The sequence below is a fragment of the Dipodomys spectabilis genome, unplaced genomic scaffold, assembly GCF_019054845.1.
Source record: "Dipodomys spectabilis isolate Male_0828 unplaced genomic scaffold, ASM1905484v1 ptg000273l, whole genome shotgun sequence".
NCBI lineage: Eukaryota > Metazoa > Chordata > Mammalia > Rodentia > Heteromyidae > Dipodomys > Dipodomys spectabilis.
Genome location: NW_024870950.1, coordinates 8,670,623 through 8,693,704, shown reverse-complemented (window position 1 = coordinate 8,693,704; position 23,082 = coordinate 8,670,623). Strand labels below are relative to the sequence as shown.

The following is a 23,082-nucleotide window of genomic DNA, read 5'->3' as shown; positions in this document are numbered from 1 at the left end:
CCTAGTTCAAGCCTCAGTACCTGCAAAAGAAAAAAAAAATAGCTTACATTAGTTATGGATCAGTATTAATGTTATATAACATTGTAATTTTATTGTTGTTGTTGTTATTATTTGTGGGTCCTGGGGCTTAAACTCAGGGTTTGGGCACTGTTCCTGAGCCTCTTTTATGCTCAAAGCTCAGGCTTTACCACTAGAGCCACCGCACCACTTCTGGCTTTTTCTGAGTAGTTTACTGAGATAAGAATCTCATGGACTTTCCTACCTCAACGGTTTTGAACCTTGATCCTCAGATCTCAGCCTCCTGAGTTGGCTAGGATTAAGGAGTGGTCTACCAGTACTCAGCTCTGTAGTTTACAATATACATTATTATTATTATTATTATTATTATTTGTGGTTGTAGGGCTTGAACTCAGGGCCTGGTGCTGTCCCTGAGCCTCTTTGTACTCAAGGTTAGCACTCTTACCACTTGAGCCACAGTGCCACTTCCTGTTTTTGAGTGGTTAATTGGACGTAAGAGTCTCATGGGGCTTTTTCTGCCTGGGCTGGCTTTGAACCACAATCCTCAGATCTCAGCCTCCTGAGTACTATATAAATATTATAATGTATAAATAAAGTATATCTTTAGATCTCTTCCTAAAGAGTACTTGCCAGAGTGAAAAAAAATTGCAAAGAGCTATTGTGACTACATTATAGTTTTGAATTCATTTGTATCAGTCACAAAGTGCTACCTATTCCTCAAAATAAATCCATAATCCAGCTTTCTTTTCTTATTTTTATTTCCTTTTTTTTTTCTTTTTAAATTGAGTCTTATACAGCTAAGACTACCCTCAAACTTAAGATTGTCCTGGTGTAGTCTTCAGAGTGCTGGGATAATAGGTGAGTACCATTGTGCCCCTCTTTCTAGCTTTCTCTCTCCCTTTCTCTCTCCCTCCCTTCCTCTGTGTGTGTGTGTGTGTGTGTGTGTGTGTGTGTGTGTGTGTGTGTGTGTGTGTGTGTGTGTGTGTGTGTGTGTGTGTGTGTGTGTGTGTGTGTGTGTGTGTGTGTGTGTGTGTGTGTGTGTGTGTGTGTGTGTGTGTGTGTGTGTGTGTGTGTGTGTGTGTGTGTGTGTGTGTGTACTCAGGGCCTTGAGCTCTTACTTTAAATTTTTTTGGTTCAAATCTGATTCTCTACCACTTGAACTACACCTTGTTAGGTTTTTTTTTTTTTTTTGGGTCCGGTCGTGGGGCCTGAACTCTGGGCCTGGGCGCTGTCCCTCAGCTCTTCAGCTCAAGGCTAGCTAGCACTCTACCACTTGAGCCACAGTGCCACTTCCGGATTTTTTCTTTTTGCTTATGTGGTGCTGAGGAATCGAACCCAGGGCCTTGAGCATGCAAGGCAAGTGCTCTACCACTGAGCCACCTTCCCAGCCCCACCTTGTTAGGTTTTTAAAAAGAGGTAGCCGAGTAAGAACAACACCACGCACATGGTATTCAGGTAAAGGGTAGGTTTATTCAGTAGACCTGCTGGGACCAGGCCAGGTTGGCAGCTGGCAAAGAAGGCGTCTCCTCTGGTCCTGGGTTAGGCCTTATCTAGGGTAGGGGTGGGGAAAGGTGTGGCCAAGTAAAGGGAAGTGGGACCGGATAAGAGGAGGTGGGACCCGGTTGGAGAAAGGTGTGGCCACATCAGATCCATATGTGATTTCACTGGATTCGGATGTGACCTCTTCCAGGTATCCCAGTTGCCTAGGTAACCCAGGTACTGGGCAGGGTCTGCTCGCCATCCAGGAATGGACCTTATACACCTCCAATTTCAATTTTTTAATTGTTAGAGATAAGAGTCTCTTGGATTTGTTTGTCAAAGTTGGTTTTGAACCTTGATCCTTAGATCTCAGCCTCCTAAATAGCTAGGATTACGGGCATGGGACACCAACACCAGGCTTTGAGTGCCTTCCTTCCTTCCTTCCTTCCTTCCTTCCTTCCTTCCTTCCTTCCTTCCTTCCTTCCTTCCTTCCTTCCTTCCTTCCTGCCTTCCTTCCTGCCTTTCTTTCTTTCCTTCTTTCTTTCTTTCTTTCTTTATTCTTTTTTTTTTAGGTCCAGTTGTGGGACCTGAACTCTGGGCCTGGGCGCTGTCCCTCAGCTCTTCAGCTCAAGTCTAGCGCTCTACCACTTGAGCCACAGCGCAACTTATGTCTTTTTTCTTTTTGGTTATGTGGTGCTGAGGAATCGAACCCAGGGTCTCATGCATGCAAGGCAAGCACTCTACCACTGAGCCACCTTCCCAGCCCCTCCATTTTGTTTTAAATAGTTTTCTTCTGCTAAAATTCCACATTTTTTCCCCACCTTACTTTTAATGTACTAATTATAGTTATTTTATTTCTAATTTTTGGAGGTTGTTGGGATTGAAAAAGAACATGTTTTATTAGACGAGGATCTTGTTATGTTGCTTAGGTTGGTTTCAAGCTCCTGGCTCAAGCAAATCCTCCACCTCAGCCTTGTTAAGTACCTGAGACCACAAGTGTGCAACACAGGTTTTGACTCCTCATTAAAAATTTTTGTTTTGTTATTTTCCTTCCTTCCTTTCTTCCTTCCTTCCTTCCTTCCTTCCTTCCTTTCTTTCTTTTTGTCGGTCATGGGTCTTGAACTCTGGGCCTGGGTGCTGTCCCTGAGCTCTTCAGCTCAAGGTGAGCACTCTACCTCTTGAGCCACAGTGCCACTTCCAATTTTCTGGTGGTTTATTGGAGATAAGAATCTCACAGAGGAAGTAGTGCTATGGCTCAAGTGGTAGAGTGCTCACCTTGAGCTGAAGAGCTGAGGGACAGCACCCAGGCCCAGAGTTCAAGCCCTGCAACTGACCAAAAAAAAAAAAGAAACCAGACTTTGGGGCTGGGAAGGTGGCTCAGTGGTAGAGTGCTTGCCTTGCATGCATGAGGCCCTGGGTTCCATTCCTAAGTACCACATAAGCAGAAAAAGCCAGAAGTGGCGTTGTAGCTCAAGTGGTAGAGTGCTAGCCTTGAACTAAAGAGCTAAGGGACAGCGCCCAGGCCGAGTTCAGGCCCCACAAACAACAACAACAACACCAAAAAAACCCAAAAAGAATCTTATAGACTTTCTTACCTGGGCTGGCTTTGAACCAAGATCCTCAGATCTCAGCCTCCTGAGTAGGTAGGATTACAGGTGTGAGCCACCGGCACCTGGCTCTTGATAGTAGTTTTCTCTCTCTGTGTGTGTGTGTACTATTGCTTATAACAGGTTATTGAATGCTGGACTTCGTATATAGAACAGAAGACTGAGCTATCTATTTATTCTGGGGAATAAATTCTTTTGTTAAGTTGTTGGTTAGGGAGTTTGAGCCCATGAGAAGAGTTCTGTTTGGGTTTTGTTGTTGCTGTGGTTACCTTAGGTAAACCTTACTTCAGATCCCTCTTGTAATTCCTTTATAACCCTCTTGGGTTTAGGGTTGCTTTGCTTTGCTTGGGGGAAGACTTTTTCTCAGTGTTTATACTCTGCCCTTGGCTTTAGTTCTTTTCCATGCACAGTCTACCACACTCTGGCAGGCTGCCATTGGTTATTCCTGGATGCTTGCCAACATGATGGTGGGGAGCCGAGAAGTTCTCTCTGGTTTAGCCTCAGTCTTGGGGAGTTTTCTTGAGTCTTCAGGGTAGAACTTTTTGGGTGATTCTCCTAGATAGAAGATACCTCTAATGGTCTTGAGCAGAATTTCCTGCCTCTTCCCACCTTTCCACTCTCCCAAGCATAAAGGGTTTGTCCAATTTTCTCTGGTTATGTTCTTTTACCCTGTTCTAGTGACAGAGTTTGCTAATATTTCTTCAGGGCTTTATAATTTTTTGTTCTTTAAAGGAGAAGGGTTTGGGCGGACCTTTGCATTTTCTTCTTCCAGGGCCAGCACTACTGAGGAGGATTTTTTTCTTGTTTCCTGCCCAGTGTTTCCTGTGAGCAACTACTGAGTCTGTGGAGAAAAACCTCAGTGTCTGTGGTTTTTGTTAACCTGAACCTGACCTTTAGTAGCTTATTAAAATTGCACTTGAAAAAATAAAATTGCACTTGAATTCTTACCCACCTCTATGGTAGTCTTTTACCATGAGAAAGCCAAACCTTGCATTTCTTTCTCCTTGAGGGGCCTGTGTTTCCTTCTTTTTTTTCTTTTTTTCTTTTGCTGGCTTGAACTCAGGTTCTTTCATTTATTTGATTTGTTTGTTACGTTGGCATTCTACCACTTGAGCCATGTCTCTAGCTTTTTTTTTTTTTTTTTGGTTGGTCATGGGGCTTGAACTCTGGGCTTGGGCACTGTTCCTGCACTCCTCAGCTCAAGGTGAGTGCTCTACCACTTGAGCCATAGCATCATTTCCAGTTTTCTGAGTGGTTTATTGGAGATAAGAATCTCATGGACTTTCCTGCTTGGGCTGGCTTGAACCAAGATCCTCAGATCTCAGCCTCCTGAGTAGCTAGGATTACAGTCGTGAGCCACCTGTGCCCTGCTCTAGCTTGGTTTTTGCTAGTTAGTTTGGAAATGGAGTCTTGTGGACTCTTCTGTCCCCAACTGGTTTTGAACTTCAATCTTGGGGATCTCATCCCCAATAAGTAACTAGGATTACAGGCATGAGCCACTGGTACGTTATACTTTACATCTATTTTATACTGTATTTAATCTTCTAGTGAAAAGAACTTTTAACTCTTTTCTTTCCTTTAATTCTTCCGTGCTTCCAGAATTTGTCTCCCAGCAACATTAACCCTGATAAGGAACAGTTCACATTTTATCATAGTTTCATGTTGTCCAATTTAATGTAAAGGGTCAGTACAGTGGCTGGGAAGGTGGCTTAGTGGTAGAGTGCTTGCCTAGCATGCATGAAACCCTGGGTTTGATTCCTTAGTACCACATACACAGAAAAAGCCAGAAGTGGTGCCATGACTCAAGTGGTAGAGTTCTAGCCTTGAGCAAAAGAAGCTCAGAGACAGTGCCCAGGCCCTGAGTTCAAGCCCTAGATGAAGCCAGGTGCTGGTGGCTCACACCTGTAATCCTAGCTACTCAGGTGGCTGAGATCTGTGAATCATAGTTCAAAGCCAGCCCCAGCAGGAAAGTCCATGAGACTCTTTATCTCCAACAAACCACTAGAAAACTGGAAGTGGTGCAAACTGGGAAGAGCTGAGGTCAGAGAAAGGTGGGATCTAGCTAGTTTGTGATCTCATGTCTTTCTACAAGGACATGGTCTACTTTTCTGTGTTCTCAGCACAGAGTCATACGATGTAGGTGCTTGGCACCTGTCTCTGCTTGTGGAGTTTAAATATAGAGGAAAGGTGTGGAGTTGTGTGACCAAGCTATTGTGGGACTTGGCCGTTTGGCCTTAGGGAACTTGCTAGTGTTATATCACCTGCTGCTCTTGTTATCAAAGAACAATTTTAATTACTTTGGCCTAGTGGTAACCACTTTATCAAGTGAGGAGAAAGAATCCTCAGTTGCTCTTACTTAGGACTCCTGGGCTGGAGGAGGAATCTTTTCTAAACTTTAGCAAGAGCCTTGTTTCTCATATCGACAAGAAGTCTGCATGTCCAAGACTGCCACTGAGCAGTTTCCCCAGTGTATCAGACAGCTGTAAACAAATTACGTGAGACAAAAGGAATAGCTGGTAACCACAATCCCTGACCTCCCCATCTAAGGTCTGAGAGAAGTAAAGTTGGAGTGGCCACTTGGGCCACTGTGTTGAGTTAGGTAGAAAAAGGCAATCTAGGTCTCTTTGCATATGACTCAACGTGAGAATGAATAAACAGTTAGGGAGCTGGTTACTGGATTTGTTCCCACAGATGCCTGAGCTCACCTGACAGGACATGTGAATACAAATATACTTCCACATGCCTGCACAGAGAAACCTGCATGGCTTAAGCCCAGCCTCATCTAAGCAGGTGTAAATAGACTCAACTCTCCTGGGACCAGGGAAGGCTACCAGTGTTCCAGTGGAGTTTTGTCATGGGGCTTGAACTCCTGGCTTGGGCGCTGTCCTTGTGCTCTTCAGCTCAAGGCAAATGCTCTACCCCTTGAGCCACAGTGCCACTTCTGGTTTTCTAGTGGTTTATTGGAGATAAGAGTCTCATGGACTTTCCTGCCTGGGCTGGTTTTGAACCGTGATCCTCAGATCTCAGCCTTCTCAGTAGCTAGGATTACAGGTGTGAGCCACCGGTGCCCAGCCCCAGTGGAGTTTTTTTTTTTTGTTTTTTTTTTTTGGGTCCAGTTGTAGGGCCTGAACTCTGGGCCTGGGCGCTGTCCCTCAGCTCTTCAGCTCAAGGCTAGCGCTCTACCACTTGAGCCACAGCGCCACTTCCGGCTTTTTTTCTTTTTGCTTATGTGGTGCTGAGGAATCGAACCCAGGGCCTCAGGCATGCAAGGCAAGTGCTCTACCACTGAGCCAACTTCCCAGCCCCCCCAGTGGAGTTTTTTCACTTGGGTTGAGATTCAGACTCTGGAAGGGTATTTAGGACAGGTAAAGCAGGAATTTGGGGTGGGAGGCTGTGGAGATCAGAGTTTTCAAGAACTACTCACTCTCGGGGCTGGGAAGGTGGCTTAGTGGTAGAGTGCTTGCCTTGCATGCCTGAGGCCCTGGGTTCGATTCCTCAGCACCACATAAGCAAAAAGAAAAAAGCCATAAGTGGCGCTGTGGCTCAAGTGGTAGAGTGCTAGCCTTGAGCTGAAGAGCTGAGGGACAGCGCCCAGGCCCAGAGTTCAGGCCCCACTACCGGACCCCCCCCCCCCCAAAAAAAAAGAACTATTCACTCTCAAGTGACAGAAGCTCTGAACTTGTTCTGAGCTCTCTGAGATCAGAATCAGGGACATATATCTTCGGTGAGTAGAGAAGAGGATTCTGGGAATATTGATGTTTTGATCACATTCTTATTCCTGGAAGGTATCCCTTTGACTGTCAAGGACTGACTCCTGGGTGAGACTCACACAGCTCACCATGTTCCTTTCTCCAGAAGATGAGATGGGTTTGATGAGTCTGATACATAGGAAGGAAGTGAGGGAGAAAGCCACAATGGGATATAGGGTCAAGAAAGTTCTTGTCTTCCTCTGACAGATTTTGGATCCTTCATGGGTAGATTACTGTGGGATCTAACTTTCTTGAGGTTTCTAGATTAATCTCCCATCCAAAGGTGGCAGGTTTGTGTCTGCAATCTCCCTACAGTATGCTTTCCAATGCCTATGCTTTCCAATATCTATGGCCAAGAGAAGCCTATGGCTTTGGTTGGGTTCTGGAGTAGTGTTGTGGGAGAATCTCTTTGTAACCCAGGGTAATAGTGAGGAGTGTGCTGTTGAAGACTGAAACAAATGAGACCATAACGACCTAGTCTCAGATTAGGATACCCTGTGGATGTCCTTTCTCCTTCTTTTCTCATTCTGTAATCTTCTTTCTTTTGGGTATTTGGTTGTGCTAGAACAATGTGGAGAGTAAAATAGGTGTGTGAGTGTGTGACATTTGGCTATGCATTTTCATAGAGGACCTCCTTTTGGTCATCTCTGTAATAGTGATATGATATATATTCTTTTCTTTCTTTCTTTCTTTTTTGTCAGTCATGGGGCTTGAACTCAGGGCCTGGGTGCTGAGCTCTTTTTGCTCAAGGGTAGCGCTCTACCACTTTGTACCATAGCACTACTTCCAGTTTTCTGGTGGTTAGTGATAAGAGTCTCATGGAGTTTCCAGTCCGGGTTGGTTTTGAACTCTAATCCTCAGATCTCAGCCTCCTGAGTAGCTAGAATTATTGGCATGAACCACTAGCACCCAGCATGACATGGTTCTTATTAGAAATTATCACCATGCCGGGCGCTGGTGGCTCACGCCTGTAATCCTAGCTACTCAGGAGGCTGAGATCTGAGGATCGCGTTTCAAAGCCAGCCCGGGCAGGAGAGACCGTGAGACTCTTATCTCCAATAAACCACCAGAAAACCGGAAGTGGCGCTGTAGCTCAAGTGGTAGAGCGCTCGCCTTGAGCTGAAGAGCTGAGGGACAGCACCCAGGCCCAGAGTTCAAGCCCCACGACCGACAAAAAAAAAAAAAAAGAAAAAGAAATTATCACCAGATCATGCCTTACCTCTTTTTTTTTTTTGCTAGTACTGGGGCTTGAACTCTGGGCCTGGGCACTGTCCCTGAGCTTCTTTTGCTCAAAGCTAACACTCTACCACTTGTCACAGTGCCACTTCTGGCTTTTTCTGCTTATGTAGTACTGAAGAATCAAACCCAGAGCTTCATGCATGCTAGGCACTCTACCACTAAGCCACCTTCCCAGCCCAGATCATGACTTAAATCATTATATTTTTTTTCCAGGAGCAGTGGAGATCTGCCTGCCTTCGTTTTCCCTGTGCCTTGAAGTGGGAACTGAGGCTTATTGATTACATGTGTGGCAAGCTATCCCTAAGGAGACCCCTCACCAGCAACTGACTTAGACTGGACATACTAGTTTTCTTTGCCAGGCCACAGAAAATACAAGCATATAGTAACCATTTGCTATGGAAGCCCGGGAGCATGGGGGACCTGCCCCTACCTACCACCTCCTCACCTCAGCTAACCAGCCCAGGATGGAAGAGGATGTCAGCTTGCCATCTAGAGAGAACTCAGAAACTGTGCAGCTGAAGAAGGAAATCTCCTTGCTGAATGGGATCAGCCTGGTGGTGGGCAACATGATTGGCTCAGGGATCTTTGTCTCACCCAAAGGAGTATTGGCACACACGGCCTCCTATGGCTTGTCACTAGTTGTCTGGTCCATTGGTGGACTCTTCTCTGTTGTGGGTGCCCTTTGCTATGCAGAGCTGGGGACCACCATCACCAAGTCAGGGGCTAGCTATGCTTATATTCTAGAGGCCTTTGGGGGCTTCATTGCCTTCATCCGCCTGTGGGCCTCACTGCTAATTGTTGAGCCCACCAGTCAGGCCATCATCGCCATCACCTTTGCCAACTACATCATCCAGCCCTCCTTCCCCACGTGTGATCCCCCCTATGTGGCCTGCCGTCTTCTTGCTGCTGCCTGCATCTGTAAGTATGAGGGCTGGGTGTAGAGAAAGTGAGGAGGGGTGGGATGCTGTGATAATTGTGTGGGCGTCATTTATTTGAAGAGCATGCTTTTGTTCTTTTGGGAGGAGGGAGGTGTCTTACTGTTTGAAGATGTCATTTCACCAAAGTTGTTTGGTCCTGAGAGAGAAATAAGCATAAAGGATGGGGAAGGGAGAAGTCTGAATCTGTTCGTGGCTGTCACTGAAATCTGGTCCCTATCCGTGGGACAAATTGGTACACGTCTCATATATGTTTTGTCATGTTGTTTTTTTAGTTTTTTCTGTGTGTGTGTGTGTGTGTGTGTCTGTGTCTGTGTGTCTGTGTGTCTGTGTGTGCTTGTCGATCATGGGGCTTGAACTCAGGGCCTGAGCCTGACCAGTGTCCCTGTGCTCAAAGCTCAAGGCTATCCCTCTACCACTTTGAGCCACAGCTCTACTTCGTTTTTTTTGTTTTTTTTTTTGCTGGTTGTGGACCTGAACTCTGGGCCTGGGCACTGTCCCTCAGCTCTTCAGCTCAAGGCGAGCGCTCTACCACTTGAGCCACAGCGCCACTTCTGGCTTTTTCTGTTTATGTGGTGCTGAGGAATTGAACCCAGGGCCTCATGCATGCAAGGCAAGCACTCTACCACTGAGCTACCTTCCCAGCCCTCTACTTCGGTTTTTGAGTGGTTAATTGTAGATAAGAGTCTCAGGGAACTTTTCTGCCTGGGCTGACTTGGAGCCCTGATCCTCAGGTATCAGCCTCTTGCATAGCTAGGATTATAGGCAGGAGCCACTGGTGACTGGCTAGTCAGTGTTTTGATTAGTGCCAGTATCATTACTTATAACTTAGCAAAGAAAAAATAATAATGTTGAGACTTTTATTCTGCTGAAAAGAAAAAGTAGAGGCGGGGTGATGGTGGGGTGGTGGAGGTAGTAGTGTTTTACCTCCAAGCTATTCATCATAAGCCTGTTTAAAGGCATCAGTGAGGAAGTAGACTTCTCTAGACTATGGGGGTATAGAGGGGGTCGGTTCCAAAGCTTTATGCCTTAACTCACAGGACCCTTCTTTCCTGTCACTGTCATTCTTTGTGTTCTATTCTAAGCAGCAGGCAGCATACCAAAATGGCTTTTATCCATTGATGTTTCAGATTTCTTTAAGCTTAATTTGTAAACAAGCTCTTCAAAAAAGAACAGCCAGTAAGAGGAAGGTAGCTTCCATACCACATTTAGTCTTCTGGTAACAGCCTGAGAGATTCCAGTAGATCCCTGTTTTCCTTTCCCTCTTGTGAGGTAGAAAAGAGGGTTTCTAGGTGAAATGACAAAAAGGAGAGATTACTGTGAATTTAATCTAGCCATGCAGAAGTAGTGCTTAAGTGAGCCTAGAATTCCCTGTATTCCTTAGCACTGTGTTGCCAGAGGCACTTGATTATACTGTTTGCTTTTTATCTCTGCTTGCAAAAACTTTGGCTGCACATATAGTTTATCCACAAGACTAAAAATAGACGGAGGGAGCCGGGCACTGGTGGCTCACCTGTAATCCTAGCTACTCAGGAGGCTGAGATCTGAGGATCGAGTTCAAAGCCAGCCAGGGGAAGAAAGTCTGTGAGATTCTTATCTCCAATAAACTACTCAGAAAAAACCCAAAGTGGCATTATGGCTCAAGTTGTAGACCACTAGCCTTGAGCACAAAGAGGCTTAGGGACAGTGCCCAGGCCCAGAGTTCAAGCCTCAGGACCAGCAAAAAAAATAAACTGATGGTACTTTAGAGTTAGCAATAAAGAATTGTTTATTATTATTATTATTATTCCAATCCTGGGGCTCTACTACTAAGCCACATTTCCCAGCCCAATAACTGTACATTATACTATGCCTCTTGACTTTAAGGATTTAAAAAAATATGCAAAAAGTGAAAGGGAAACAAATAATCCTGGAAGGAAGAAGAAAAGTGTGTGAATAGCTAGGTGTCCCATGGGCTTTGGCCAGTGTGATTCTAGTCTAACTAAATACTTAAAAGGAAACTAATCTTGTGATGATAGAATATGTACATCAAGGGGTTGGAGGTGTGGTTCAGTTGGTAGAGCACTAGTCAGTGAATGAAACTGCAAGTACTGAGTTTGAGTCCCTGTCTTGGGCCTAAAAAGATACGTTCATCAAGGAGAAAATTTAAATACTCTCAAATCTACTGAAGATGGGGGCGGGGGGCAAGTACTCTACCACTAAGCCACATTCCTAGCCCCAACTTTTTTTCTTTTGGTCTGTCTTTTGTTATGGGAGAATGAACCCTGGACTTTGTACTTGCTAGGCAAGCGCTTTGCCACTCAGTTGCTCTGCTTTATTTTTTTTTGTGGTTGCAGTACTATGGCTTGAACTAAGGGCCTTGTGCTTTGTGCTCTGTCTTCCTTTCTTGCTCATGGCTGGTCTTCTACTACTTGAGCCATATCTTCAATACTATATACTGGTTTTTAATTTTATTGATTTTTATTTATTTTTGCAGGTATTAGTGCTTTAATTCAGGATCTTGTGCTCTCTTGTGATCATGACTGGTGTTCTACCGCTCCAGCCCAGACTTTTTTTTTCTAGTTTATTAGAGATAGTGTCTCAGGACTTTTCTGTTCAGGCTGTCTTTGAACTTCAGATCTCAGCCTCCTGAATAGCTAGGATTTCAGACTTGAGCCACTGGCTCAGGGGTCTTCTGTGTGTGTGTGTGTGTGTGTGTGTGTGTGTGTGTGTGTGTGTGTGTGTGTGTGTGTGTGATTTGAACTTAGGGCCTAAGTGTGTGTGTGTGTGTGTGTGTGTGTGTGTGTGTGTGTGTGTGTGTGTGTGTGATTTGAACTTAGGGCCTAAGTGCTTGAGCCACTGGCTCAGGGGTCTTGTGTGTGTGTGTGTGTGTGTGTGTGTGTGTGTGTGTGTGTGTGTGTGTGTGTGTGTGTGTGTGTGTGTGTGTGTGTGTGTGTGTGTGTGTGTGTGTGTGTGTGATTTGAACTTAGGGCCTAAGTGCTGTCCCTGAGCTCTTTTTCCCTTAAGACTAGTGCTCTACCACTTGAGCCATAGTGCTACTTCTGATTTTTGAGTGGTTAATTGGAGATAAGAGTCCCTGGCTGGCATCGAACTGCGATCCTCAAATCTTAGTCTCCTGAGTAGCTGGGATTATAGGTGTGAGCCACTGGCGCTTAGCTAATATTCTGCTTCTTAAATATAGTACACCACTCTACCCCTACTCTTATTTCATGAAATGTTCTTCAAGAGCAATATTTTAAAATTCTTTTCTGCCTGGACTGGCTTTGAGCCATGATCCTCCAGATCCCATCTTCCTGAGTAACTAGGATTATAGATGTGATCCACTGTCACCTTGCTAAAATGAGATTTCAGATTGTTGCCTAGCTGAAAAGATTGTTATGAGGAGTAACTGAATCAATATGTATATAAGTGGTTCTTCCTATCTGATACATACTAAGTGCTCTATAATGTTATTTTTATAAATAATGCTGTTGTGATGATCTTTGCACATAAATTATTCTAGAATATCTGCATATTTCTTAGGATAAAATTAAATAAGGGGAATCCTTGTGTCCAAGGGGATAAAGACACTCAAATCAAAGGACACAGATGGCCGGGCGCTGGTGGCTCACGCCTGTAATCCTAGCTACTCAGGAGGCTGAGATCTGAGGATCGCGGTTCAAAGCCAGCCCGGGCAGGAGAGACTGTGAGACTCCTATCTCCAATAAACCACCAGAAAACCGGAAGTGGTGCTGTAGCTCAAGTGGTAGAGCGCTCGCCTTGAGCTGAAGAACTGAGGGACAGCGCCCAGGCCCAGAGTTCAAGCCCCACGACCAACAAAAAAAAAAAAAAGGACACAGATGTGTATGATATTTTCTTTGTTGATCATGGGGCTTGAACTCAGGACCTGGATGCTGTCCTTGAGCCTCTTTGTGCTCAAGGCTAGCACAAGGCTACCACTTGAGCCACAGTGCCACTTCTGGCTTTTTCTTTCTTTCTTTTTTTGTTGGTGGTGGGGCCTGAACTCTGGGCCTGGGTACTGTCCCTCAGCTCTTCAGCTCAAGGCTAGCGCTCTACAACTTGAGCCACAGCACCACTTCTGGATTTTTTCTTTTTGCTTATGTAGTACTGAGGAATCGAACCCAGGGCCTCATGCATGCGAAGCAAGCACTCTACCACTGAGCCACCTTCCCAGCCTTCTTTCTTTCTTTTTTTTTTTTTTTTTTATAAAAAGGGTTTCAGTTCAACATGTCCCTTTTTTTTTTTTTGGTCGGTCATGGGGCTTGAACTCTAGGCTTGGGTGCTGTCCCTGCGCTCTTCAGCTCAAGGCAAGTGCTCTACTGCTTGAGCCACAATGCCACTTCCGATTTTTTTTTTTTCTAGTGGTTTATTGGAGATAAGAGTCTCACGGACTTTTCCTTCCTGAGCTGGCTTTGAACCGTGATCCTCAGATCTCAGCCTCCTGAGTAGCTAGGATTACAGGCATGAGCCACTGGTGCGCTGCTTTTTCAAGTATTTATTGGCCATTTGTACTTGTTTTGAGAATTGTTCACTTCATCACACAATTTTTTTTTTCCAGTCCTAGGGCTTCAGGGCCTGACCACAGTCCCTGAGCTTTTTTTTTGCTCAAGGCTAGCACTCTGCCACTTGAGCTACAGCACCACTTCCAGCTTTTTCTGTTTATGTGATACTGAGGAATTGAACCCAGGGCTTCATGCATATTAGGCAAGTACTCTACCACTAAGCCGCACCCCCAGCCCATACTGTGCTATTTTGTAACTGTGGTTCTGTGGTATAATTTGAAATCAGCTATTATGACAAATTCAAGATTGTTCTTTTGCTTAGAATTGCTTTGGCTCTTCAGAGTCTTTTGTGCTATTTTTTTGGTTGGTCATGGGCCTGAACTCTGGGCCTGGGCACTTGCCTTAGCTCTTCAGTTCAAGGCTAGCTCTCCTCTACTTGAGCCACATAGTGCCACTTCTGGCTTTTTCTGCTTATATGGTGCTGAGGAATTAAACCCAGGGCCTCATGCATATGAGGCAAGCACTCTACTGAGCTACCTTCCCAGGCCCTCTTTTGTGCTTTTATATGAATTGTAGTATTGTTGGTGTTTTTTTTTTTCCGTTTCTGTGAAGAATGTCAATGGAATTAAGATTCTTTTTCTTGAAAAATCAAAAACTCTGGCAACTTTGAACTCAAATTCCTGCCTGGTGAAATCAGCTAGATTATAGTAGCAGTTAATCCCCTTAAGTGGATTAGACATTTCTCAGTCCATTGCAGTCTTCTGCTTCCTCTCATTTTAACCTAATTTTTTTTTTTGTCTTTGTCCATTCAGATTACTTTCTTGGTCCCTGAAGGCACTGTTGCTGCAAACTCTAGCTGTACCCCACCACATTTCCAGGTTATACTAGTGGGGAGATCTAAGCAGCTTTAGGGGAATATCAGATTGTCTTAGCTACTTATTATTAGTAGTGATTCGCAGAGGTGGGTTTGGCCCCAGGAGACATTGGACAATTTTTGGATAAATTTTTAGTGGATACTTCTACTGGAAGTTGGTATTGCTGGCAATCTAGTGGAGTTAGAAGTGTTGCTGAAAAGCTGCTATGTACAGAACAGCCCACACAATAAAGACTTTCCCACTCCAAATATCAGTAGTGTTGCTGTTGAGAACCCATCCTACAGATGAACTTGTTTGTATACATTCTGGGGTCTTGGAATTTTCTGTGATAGATGATTAAGCTGCTGACAGAATGCTGCAAGCTTAAGCACTGATACTCACTGGGACTCAACGGAACTGTAGAGAGGAATTGATTTTATTTTCCTTCCTTAGTTTTTTGGTTGGAGCTTATGATCCTCCTGCCTCTGTCTCCCAAGTGCTAGGATTACAGGTGTGTACCAATATTCCTGGCACAATGATAGTTCTTAATAGCCTGGTGCTGGTGGCTCACATCTGTAATCCTAGCTACTCAGGACATTGAGATCTAAGGATCCTGGTTCAAAGCCAGTCTGGGCAGGAAAGTCAGTGAGAGTCTTATTTCCAGTTAACTACAATAGGAAGCTAGAAGTAGGGCTGGGAATGTGGTTTAGTGGTAGAGTGTTTGCCTAGCATTCATGAAGCCCTGGGTTCAATTCCTCAGTAACACATAAACAGAAAAGCCAGAAGTGGTGCTGTGGCTCAAGTGGTAGAGTGCTAGCCTTAAGCAAAAGAGAGCTCAGGGATAGTGCCCAGGCCCTGAGTTCAAGCTTCAAGACTGGTACAAAAAAAAAAGAAGAAGCTAGAAGTGGAGCTGTGGCTCAAGTGGTAGAGCAATTGCTACGAGCAAAAAGAGCTCAGTGACAGGCCCTGAGTTTAAGCCCAGACTAATACACACACACACACACACACACACACATACACACACACTAGTTCTTAGGAATATAGGGTCTCCTCATTGGTTACTAGCTAACAGTATTTTATTTATTTTTATTTTTATTTTTGCCAATCCTGGGTCATGAACTCAAGGCCTGGGCACTGTCCCTGAGCTTCCTTTTTGTTCATGGCTAGCACTTTACCACTTGATTCACAGTGTCACTTCTGGCTTTTTCTGTTTATATGGTACTGAGGAATCAAACCCAGGGCTTTATGCATACTAGGCAAACACTGTACCATTAAGCCACATTCCCAGCTCTGCCAACAGTATTCTTTTTAACCTGGTTCCGAGGATTGTAAGAGCCTAATATTTGATTTGACTTTAGAAGGATGACATTTCTGGCTTATGTGTTGCCAGTGCACTTTTCCTGTGTGTGTGTGTGTGTGTGTACAGGTTCTAGAGCTTGAACTCAGAACCTCTCTCTCTTTTTGCCAGTCCTGGGGCTTATTCAGGGTCTTGGCACTGTCCCTGAGCTTCTCTTGCTGAAGTCTAGCGCTCTACCACTCGAGCCACAGCACCACTTCTGGCTTATTCTGTTTATGTGGTACTGAGGAATAGAACCCAGGGCTTTATGCGTGCTAGGCAAGCACTCTATACTAAGCCATATTCCCAGCTGAACCTCTCTCTTTTGCTTGGCTTTTTTGCTCAAAGCTGGTGTTATTACTTGAGACATACCTCCACTTCTGGCTTTTTGCTAGTTAATAAGAGATAAGAGCTTCTTGATTTGTCTGTCCCACTTCGCTTTAAAGAGTCATCCTCAGATCTCAATCTTATGAGTTGTAGGGTTATAGGCATGAGCCATTGGTTCCCTGCCCTGAATATCTTTTTTTTTTTTTTGTCGGCCATGGGGCTTGAACTCTGGGCCTGGGCACTGTCCCTCAGCTCTTCAGCTCAGGGCGAGCACTCTACCACTTGAGCTACAGCGCCACTTCCGGTTTTCTGGTGGTTTATTGGAGATCGGAGTCTCACAGTCTCTCCTGCCTGGGCTGGCTTTGAACCGCGATCCTCAGATCTCAACCTCCTGAGTAGCTAGGATTACAGGCGTGAGCCACCAGCCCCCGGCTGCCTTGAATATCTTGCCCTGGTCTCCTGCTTTCTTAGACTCACAACTAGTCAGGGTTTTGATTTAGAAAGAGGTATTTTCCCCTCATTTGGGTCAGTTATTTTCATGGATAGACAGCCCTCATGTTTTGAGAGTTACACAGACCTAAGGAGAACTGGGTCTTCATCTTATTTAGACTATTCTGATAATAAGACTAAATGTATTTGTAGCCGGGCGCTGGTGGCTCACGTCTGTAATCCTAGCTACTCAGGAGGCTGAGATCTAAGGATCGTGGTTCAAAGCTAGCCCGGGCAGGAAAGACCGTGAGACTCATATCTCCAATAAACCACCAGAAAACCGGAAGTGGCGCTGTAGCTCAAGTGGTAGAGCACTCACCTTGAGCTGAAGAGCTGAGGGACAGCGCCCAGGCCCAGAGTTCAAGCCCCACGACCAACAAAAAAAAATAAATAAATAAATAAATGTATTTGTATAATAAAAAACAAAGATACTTTTTTTTGTGTGTGTGTGCCTGGAATTGAACCCAGGACCTTTACACGTGCTAAGCATGTACTCTCCCATTGAGCTGTACCTCAATTCCAAGTGGGTTGTTTTTTTTTTTAAATGTGGTCTCAAACTCCTGAGTGCAAACCTACGCACAAATGATCCTCCTTAGGCTGTAGCTGGGAGGACAGATGTACAACACCAGGATCATCTTTAAGAATAGTTTAAAATATATATAAAAGTATGCATGTACATTAGATAATCATGCATAGGCTAAGGAGGTAGACCTGGATTCCAGATGTCCATTTGGTGGGCCTGACCTTCCATGGACTATTTTAGAACACTCACTGTTGTTGTGTAGGGCTGTACTCTGTCCGCAAATGCCTGTTAACCACACCCTGTCTGTGGGAGGGAATGGGGAGCTGTGACGCTTAGCATAGCTAGGACTACAGCTTCAGATTTCCCAGCCCCCTCCTTGTGTAGGAGAGGCAATTCTATCAGGAGGTACATGTATTATTCAGGATTAGTTTGGATTTCATGCAACAGGAAACCTAAGGCAACATAACTGAAACACTGAAGTTTATTCCTCTCATACGTTAAATTAGGGAAGCTAGAAGGACAGTTCCAAAAATGCATCAGCAATCCAAGTTCCTTCCTTCTCTTTTACATCTCTGCTGTCCTCAGCATGACTTTTAGCCATGACCTAAGGTGGCTACTCAAACTCCTGATGTCCTCAGCATGACTTTTAGCCATGACCTAAGGTGGCTACTCAAACTCCTGATGTCGTGTCTTCCTTAGGAAACGTAAAGAAAAACATTCCTCCTTCAGAGGTGCTTGCTTGCATGAATGAGTGTGTGCATGTGTGTGTGTGTGTATATGTGTGAAAGAGAGAGAGAGAGAGAGAGAGAATCATGAGGCTTGAATCTGGGTGCTGTCCCTGAGTTTTTGTGCTCAAGGATAGCATTCTACCCCTTTGAGCCACAGCTTCACTCCACTTCCAGCTTTTTTGATGCTTAAATGGAGACAAGAATCTCACGGACTTTCCTGTCCAGGCTGGCTTTGAATCATGATCCTTGGATCTCAGCCCCCTGAGTGGCTAGGATTACAGGTATGAGCCACCAGCACCCTGTACAGAGGGGTTACAATTACTTGAGCAAGGTAATGAGTACATTTCTTATCAAGCATTGTTGCCTCCTCCTTTGTTTCCCCTTCCCATCCCTTCTCATCTTCCCCCCTCCCCCCCTCCCTGACCCCACCCACCCACAGAAGTGCTTCTTGGAGTCTTATATGAAACATCTTTTTACAATCCCCTTGGGTGGGGTTGGTTAGTGTTAGTTTCTTTGCCATAACTACTTGTGAGGGAAGCTGGGGAGTTGTTTTAGTCATGACTTCAGTTAAAATTCCTATGAAGGAAGAAAAGAGAGTAAATACTGGAAGATGATTTGCAAGTCTCTGCCACAGAGAGTGTTTGGGGATCTATTTCTGTTTAGAGGTTGTGTTTGGATCTTTCTTTCTTCTATTAGAGTATACTTTCTTGGCAACAAGTTGAATAACCAGAACTTGAGTAATCAAGCTGGTAGTGTACTTGAAGTCCTCAGTTTGATTTTGCAAAAACTCTCTGTCTCTGTCTGTCTCTGTCTCTGTCTGTCTCTGTCTCTCTCTCTCTCTCTCTCTCTCTCTCTCTCTCTCTCACACACACACACACACACACACACCAATAAGCAAACAAGTAAATAACCACAAAAACAGCAAGCTCCCAGACGTGCTTGGAGACCCTCATAGAAGATGAAAATGCAATCAGGAGAAGAAGGAAGGCTTAGGATATGAACTGTAACTGTGAAATCTGAGCATCTGGCCTCAAGGTTTGGCTCTGCTATCTTAGTTTGTGCTCTGATAAAGTTTGGGGAGCGAAATGGCTAAGTTTTGGCTGGCATGGAGGGTTATGGCTCGGGTGGTGAGATTTTATTTATTTTTCCTTTTTGTATACACACACACACACACACACACACACACATATTATAAAGATGATGTACAGAGGGGTTCCAGTTACCTAAGTGAGGACCTTTTATTTCTTAGAGTCTGGGAAATAGCCCAGGGACTTGGCATCTGCTTGGCAGACTATGTTCTCTGGCAGGACTGAGAATGGATGAGGCAACCTATGTGCCTGGGGCTGGTCTTAAAGGATATACTCACTCTCAAGTTCCTGGACTTGGCCCACTAGAGTGAGTGCTCCTTACGCTATGTACCCTAGACACCTGCTTCTTTTCACACTGCTCCTGGCCCTAGCAATACATCTTGGCTAATTAACTACTTTCATGAATAAAGAAGCATAATGTACATGGTAAATAAGTAAAAGTATAAAGATGAGTAAGTAGCCAAGTGTTGGTGGCTCATGCCTATAATCTAGCTACTCAGGAGGCTGAGATCTAGAGGACTGAGGTTCAAAACCAGCCCAAGCAGGAAAGATCTGTGAGATTCTTATCTCAGTTACTCTTCAGAAAACTAGAAGTGGAACTGTGGCTCAAAGTGATAAAGTGCTAGCTTTGAGCAAAAGAGCTCAAGGATGGTGCCCAGGCCCTGATTTCAAGCCCTATGACCAACCAAAGGGAAATAAAAAAGACAAATAAGTGAAAATATAAGGAGTATACTGTGGGAAAAATTTCCCAGCACCTGATAAGATCCTTCCTTCTTTCCTTTCCTTCTTTCCCTTCCTTTCCTTCTTTCCTTCTTTCTTTCTTTCTTTCTTTCTCTCTTTCCCTTCCTTCCTTCCTTCCTTCCTTCCTTCCTTCCTTCCTTCCTTCCTTCCTCCCTTCCTCCCTTCCTCCCTTTCTCCCTTTCTTTCTTTCTTTCTTTCTTTCTTTCTTTCTTTCTTTCTTTCTTTCTTTCTTTCTTTTTTTCTTTCTTTCTTTCTTTCTTTCTTTCTTTCTTTCTTTCTTTTTTCTTTCTGGTCTTGCTTTTTGTTAGGCAGACACTCTACCACTGGAACTATATCCCTAGCCCTTTTGACTTGTTTTTGCCCAGGGCAGCCTGGACCATGATCTCCCTATTTATGTCTCTCTTGTAGCTGTTAAGATAGTGTGAGCCATCCATTATTCATTGTCTCTCCAGATCTTTAGTTTTCCTCTGTAGAGACAGGCTTGCTGACCCAGCCTCAGTCTTCCAAGCAATTCCCAGCTGATGAGGTACTTTTGTATTCATCCAGCTAGTCATGGAATGAGTCCTTCAGGGATGACCATGAGAAACCGCTTTCATTCATTAGAGTGGTTACTGGATTTCCACTCAGTGTTGTCTGTACTTAAATGTGTGCAGAGAGAATCAACCCTGCAGGAAACGTGCTGTAGGATGGAGGGAAGAAGTGAGACATAATGCCTGGTGTTGTGGGCAGAGGAGCATTTCAATCTCTTCCTCATCTTGAGGCTATAAACAAGCTTAGTGAGCCAGTTTCTCTCCATGAACATATCCATTTTTCCATGTCTCCATTTGATACTTTTTTTTTTTTTTTTTTTGGGTCTCTTCTCCCTCCTATTCTCTCCTTTTTTTTTTTTTTGGTCGTGGGGCCTGAACTCTGGGCCTGGGCGCTGTCCCTCAGCTCTTCAGCTCAAGGCCAGCCTCTACCACTTGAGCCACAGCGCCACTTCTGGCTTTTTTTTTTCTATCTGCTTATGTGGTGCTGAGGAATCTAACCCAGAGCCTCATGCATGCAAGGCAAGCGCTCTACCACTAAGCCACCTTCCCAGCCCACTTCTGGCTTTTTCTGAGTAGTTCATTGGAGATAAGAGTCTCACAGACTTTTCTGCCTGGCCTGGCTTTGAATTATTTTTTTGACTTGTAGTTCTTGCCTCTTGGTGTAGCCCAATACTATAAAGATTTTGTTTCTTGGCATTCTGAGTCTAAGGGCAGTTCCTTGGAGAGACAATCTCCTAGGCCAGACTTGGGCTCATTATCTGGTCTGACTGATGATTATAGGGAAGTGGGAACAATTCCCAAGTGTAGAATGTTAGCTTAGCATACTCAAGGCCAGAGTTTGATCACTAGCACTGCAAAGATACCAGGACACCCCTCCCTTCCCCACACAACTAGCAAAAGCAAAACCCAAAACCAAAACAAGAGGCTGAGCAAGTAGTACCTCAGAATGTACTTATTATATTGCACGTGGGCCTGTGGATTACTGTGAATTGCTGGTTATCTGCCTGTGTTAGCTCGTCTGGGCTATTCCACACAGAGAACTTGGCTCAGCAGTTTAGGAGTTTCTCCCTGACACTCTTGGCTGCTGTTCCCCCACCTCCATATAATTGTTATTAGTGAACACCTGTATTACTTACCAGTGTGGTGAGTGAAGCTCTTGAAACACTGTGGAGGCCATTACTACCATGTGTTCATTTTCACAGCTGGTCCTGGGGTGCTTCTGTTCTTTTGAAAGGAGGAATGTCTACCTTTCTGAAAATTTGCTTGCCGCAGGGAAGTGTCCATTTGACGAGAGTCATCAACACCTTAATTCCAGCCACCGTTCATTCGTTTTCTTTTTTGCTAAGAAGTAGTTTAAGAATGCACTATGCTTTTATTGCCCTCTGGAAATTTATGATCTTGGGGTAACAAAACCTAACAACATGTGAGGGAGGGGAGGGGGAGGGGGAGAGGAGAGGGAAGGGGAGGGGAAGAGGGAAAGGGAGAGGGAGAGGGAGGGGGAGAGAGGGAGAGGGAGGGGGAGAGAGGGAGAGGTAGAGGGAGAGAGGGAGAGGGAGAGGGAGAGGGAGATCTCATGTCAACAGATGTCCACAGGACAACAGCCCTAGACACTGAGCTGTGCTGTGGAGAGTAGAGAGCTCCAGAGGGTGGCAGGTAAATTTAGGAAAGTTTTCCTAGTGTCTGAGCCAGACTTGGAAGTAGGCATAGCTAAGGCAGGAGGAGGAGGTAAAGGAGGGCATTTCTTTTGTGTTATATCTGGTGTGAGCCACTGGAGCCTGGCTGTGTTTTTTGACTTGTTGTCAAAGTGGGTAAAATGTAGGTACAAGTGGCCAAGAGGATGGGCCTGACAGCTTTTGTGATAACATTTGAGTGCATCTTTAAGTTCCAAGGTTAGCAGCAGTATTTGGAGGTACCACTATGCTTTTTACTGTAGAACCCCCGTGGGGGCAAGGTGCTGGATCCTCTACATAGGGCCCGTATATCACTGAGGTGCATAAGGAATGAGCTGGAGCTTAAGGCAGCACTGCTGATATGAACCTTGGGAGCACTTGGTAAACTCATTTTTCCATGGACCTCCCTGAGAGGTTTGGATAAGGACTGTGGGTACTTACCAGTGATCTTTTGGGCTTAGGAATGATAGTTTGATAGTTAACCCCTTTTTAGCCTCAATTTTTTTTTTGGTCAGTTGTGGGGTTTGAACTCTGGGCCTGAGTGCTGTCCCTCAGCTCTTCAGCTCAAGGCTAGACCACTTGAGCCACAGCACCACTTCCACTTTTCTGGTGGTTTATTGGTGATAAGAATTTCACAGCTTTTCCTGCCTGGGCTGCCTTTGAACTGCATCCTCAGATCTCAGCCTCCTGAGTAGCTAGGATTACAGGTGTGAGCCACCGGCACCTGGCCTCCGTTTTCTTATCTATAAAATGGAAACAGAAATACTTATATTTTGGGGTTTGTGAGAATTGATTGAGGGGAGTATATGTGAGGTTGTCAATTACATAACAGATTTTTTTTTTTTAACACATACAGAACATTGTCTCATGGAAGTGTAGAGCTGAGGCTTAAGTGGTAGAATGCTTGCCTTAAGCAGAAAAAAAAAAAGAAAAAAAGCTCATGGATAGCAATCAGGTCCTGAGTTCAAGTCCCAGAACTGACACAAAAACAAAACAAAACAATCAACTAAAAGAGCCCCCAAACATTGTCTAATTCCTCAGTAATCAATCATCTGCATTCAAATCTACCTAACTTATTAATGTATTTATAGGCCCTCTCTAATGTCCATAGAGAGAGCTTTTGTGCCTCTTGTACATTTTTTTTTTTTTTTTGGTCAGTCGTGGGGCTTGAACTCTGGGCCTGGGTGCTGTCCCTCAACTCTTCAGCTCACGGCGAGCATTCTACCGCTTGAGCCACAGTGGCACTTCCAGTTTTCTAGTGGTTTTA

The 23,082-nt window shown here is 44.7% G+C and overlaps 1 protein-coding gene across 3 annotated transcripts in view; it reads left to right on the top strand.

Moving 5' to 3' along the window:
* The window catches only part of Slc7a6 (solute carrier family 7 member 6), a 38,663-nt gene that overhangs the window by 5,031 nt on the left and 10,550 nt on the right, over window positions 1–23,082 (top strand). Inside the window, exons 3-4 of one of the 3 annotated variants that reach the window (XM_042700905.1) lie at window positions 816–876; window positions 8,306–9,010. In XM_042700905.1, coding sequence (XP_042556839.1) covers window positions 8,488–9,010 — 523 coding nt within the window. In that variant the 5' untranslated portion in view covers window positions 816–876; window positions 8,306–8,487. Of the gene's footprint in view, window positions 1–805; window positions 877–8,305; window positions 9,011–23,082 lie in introns of all 3 variants that reach the window. The other 2 variants (XM_042700904.1, XM_042700906.1) reach the window with 2 other exon arrangements.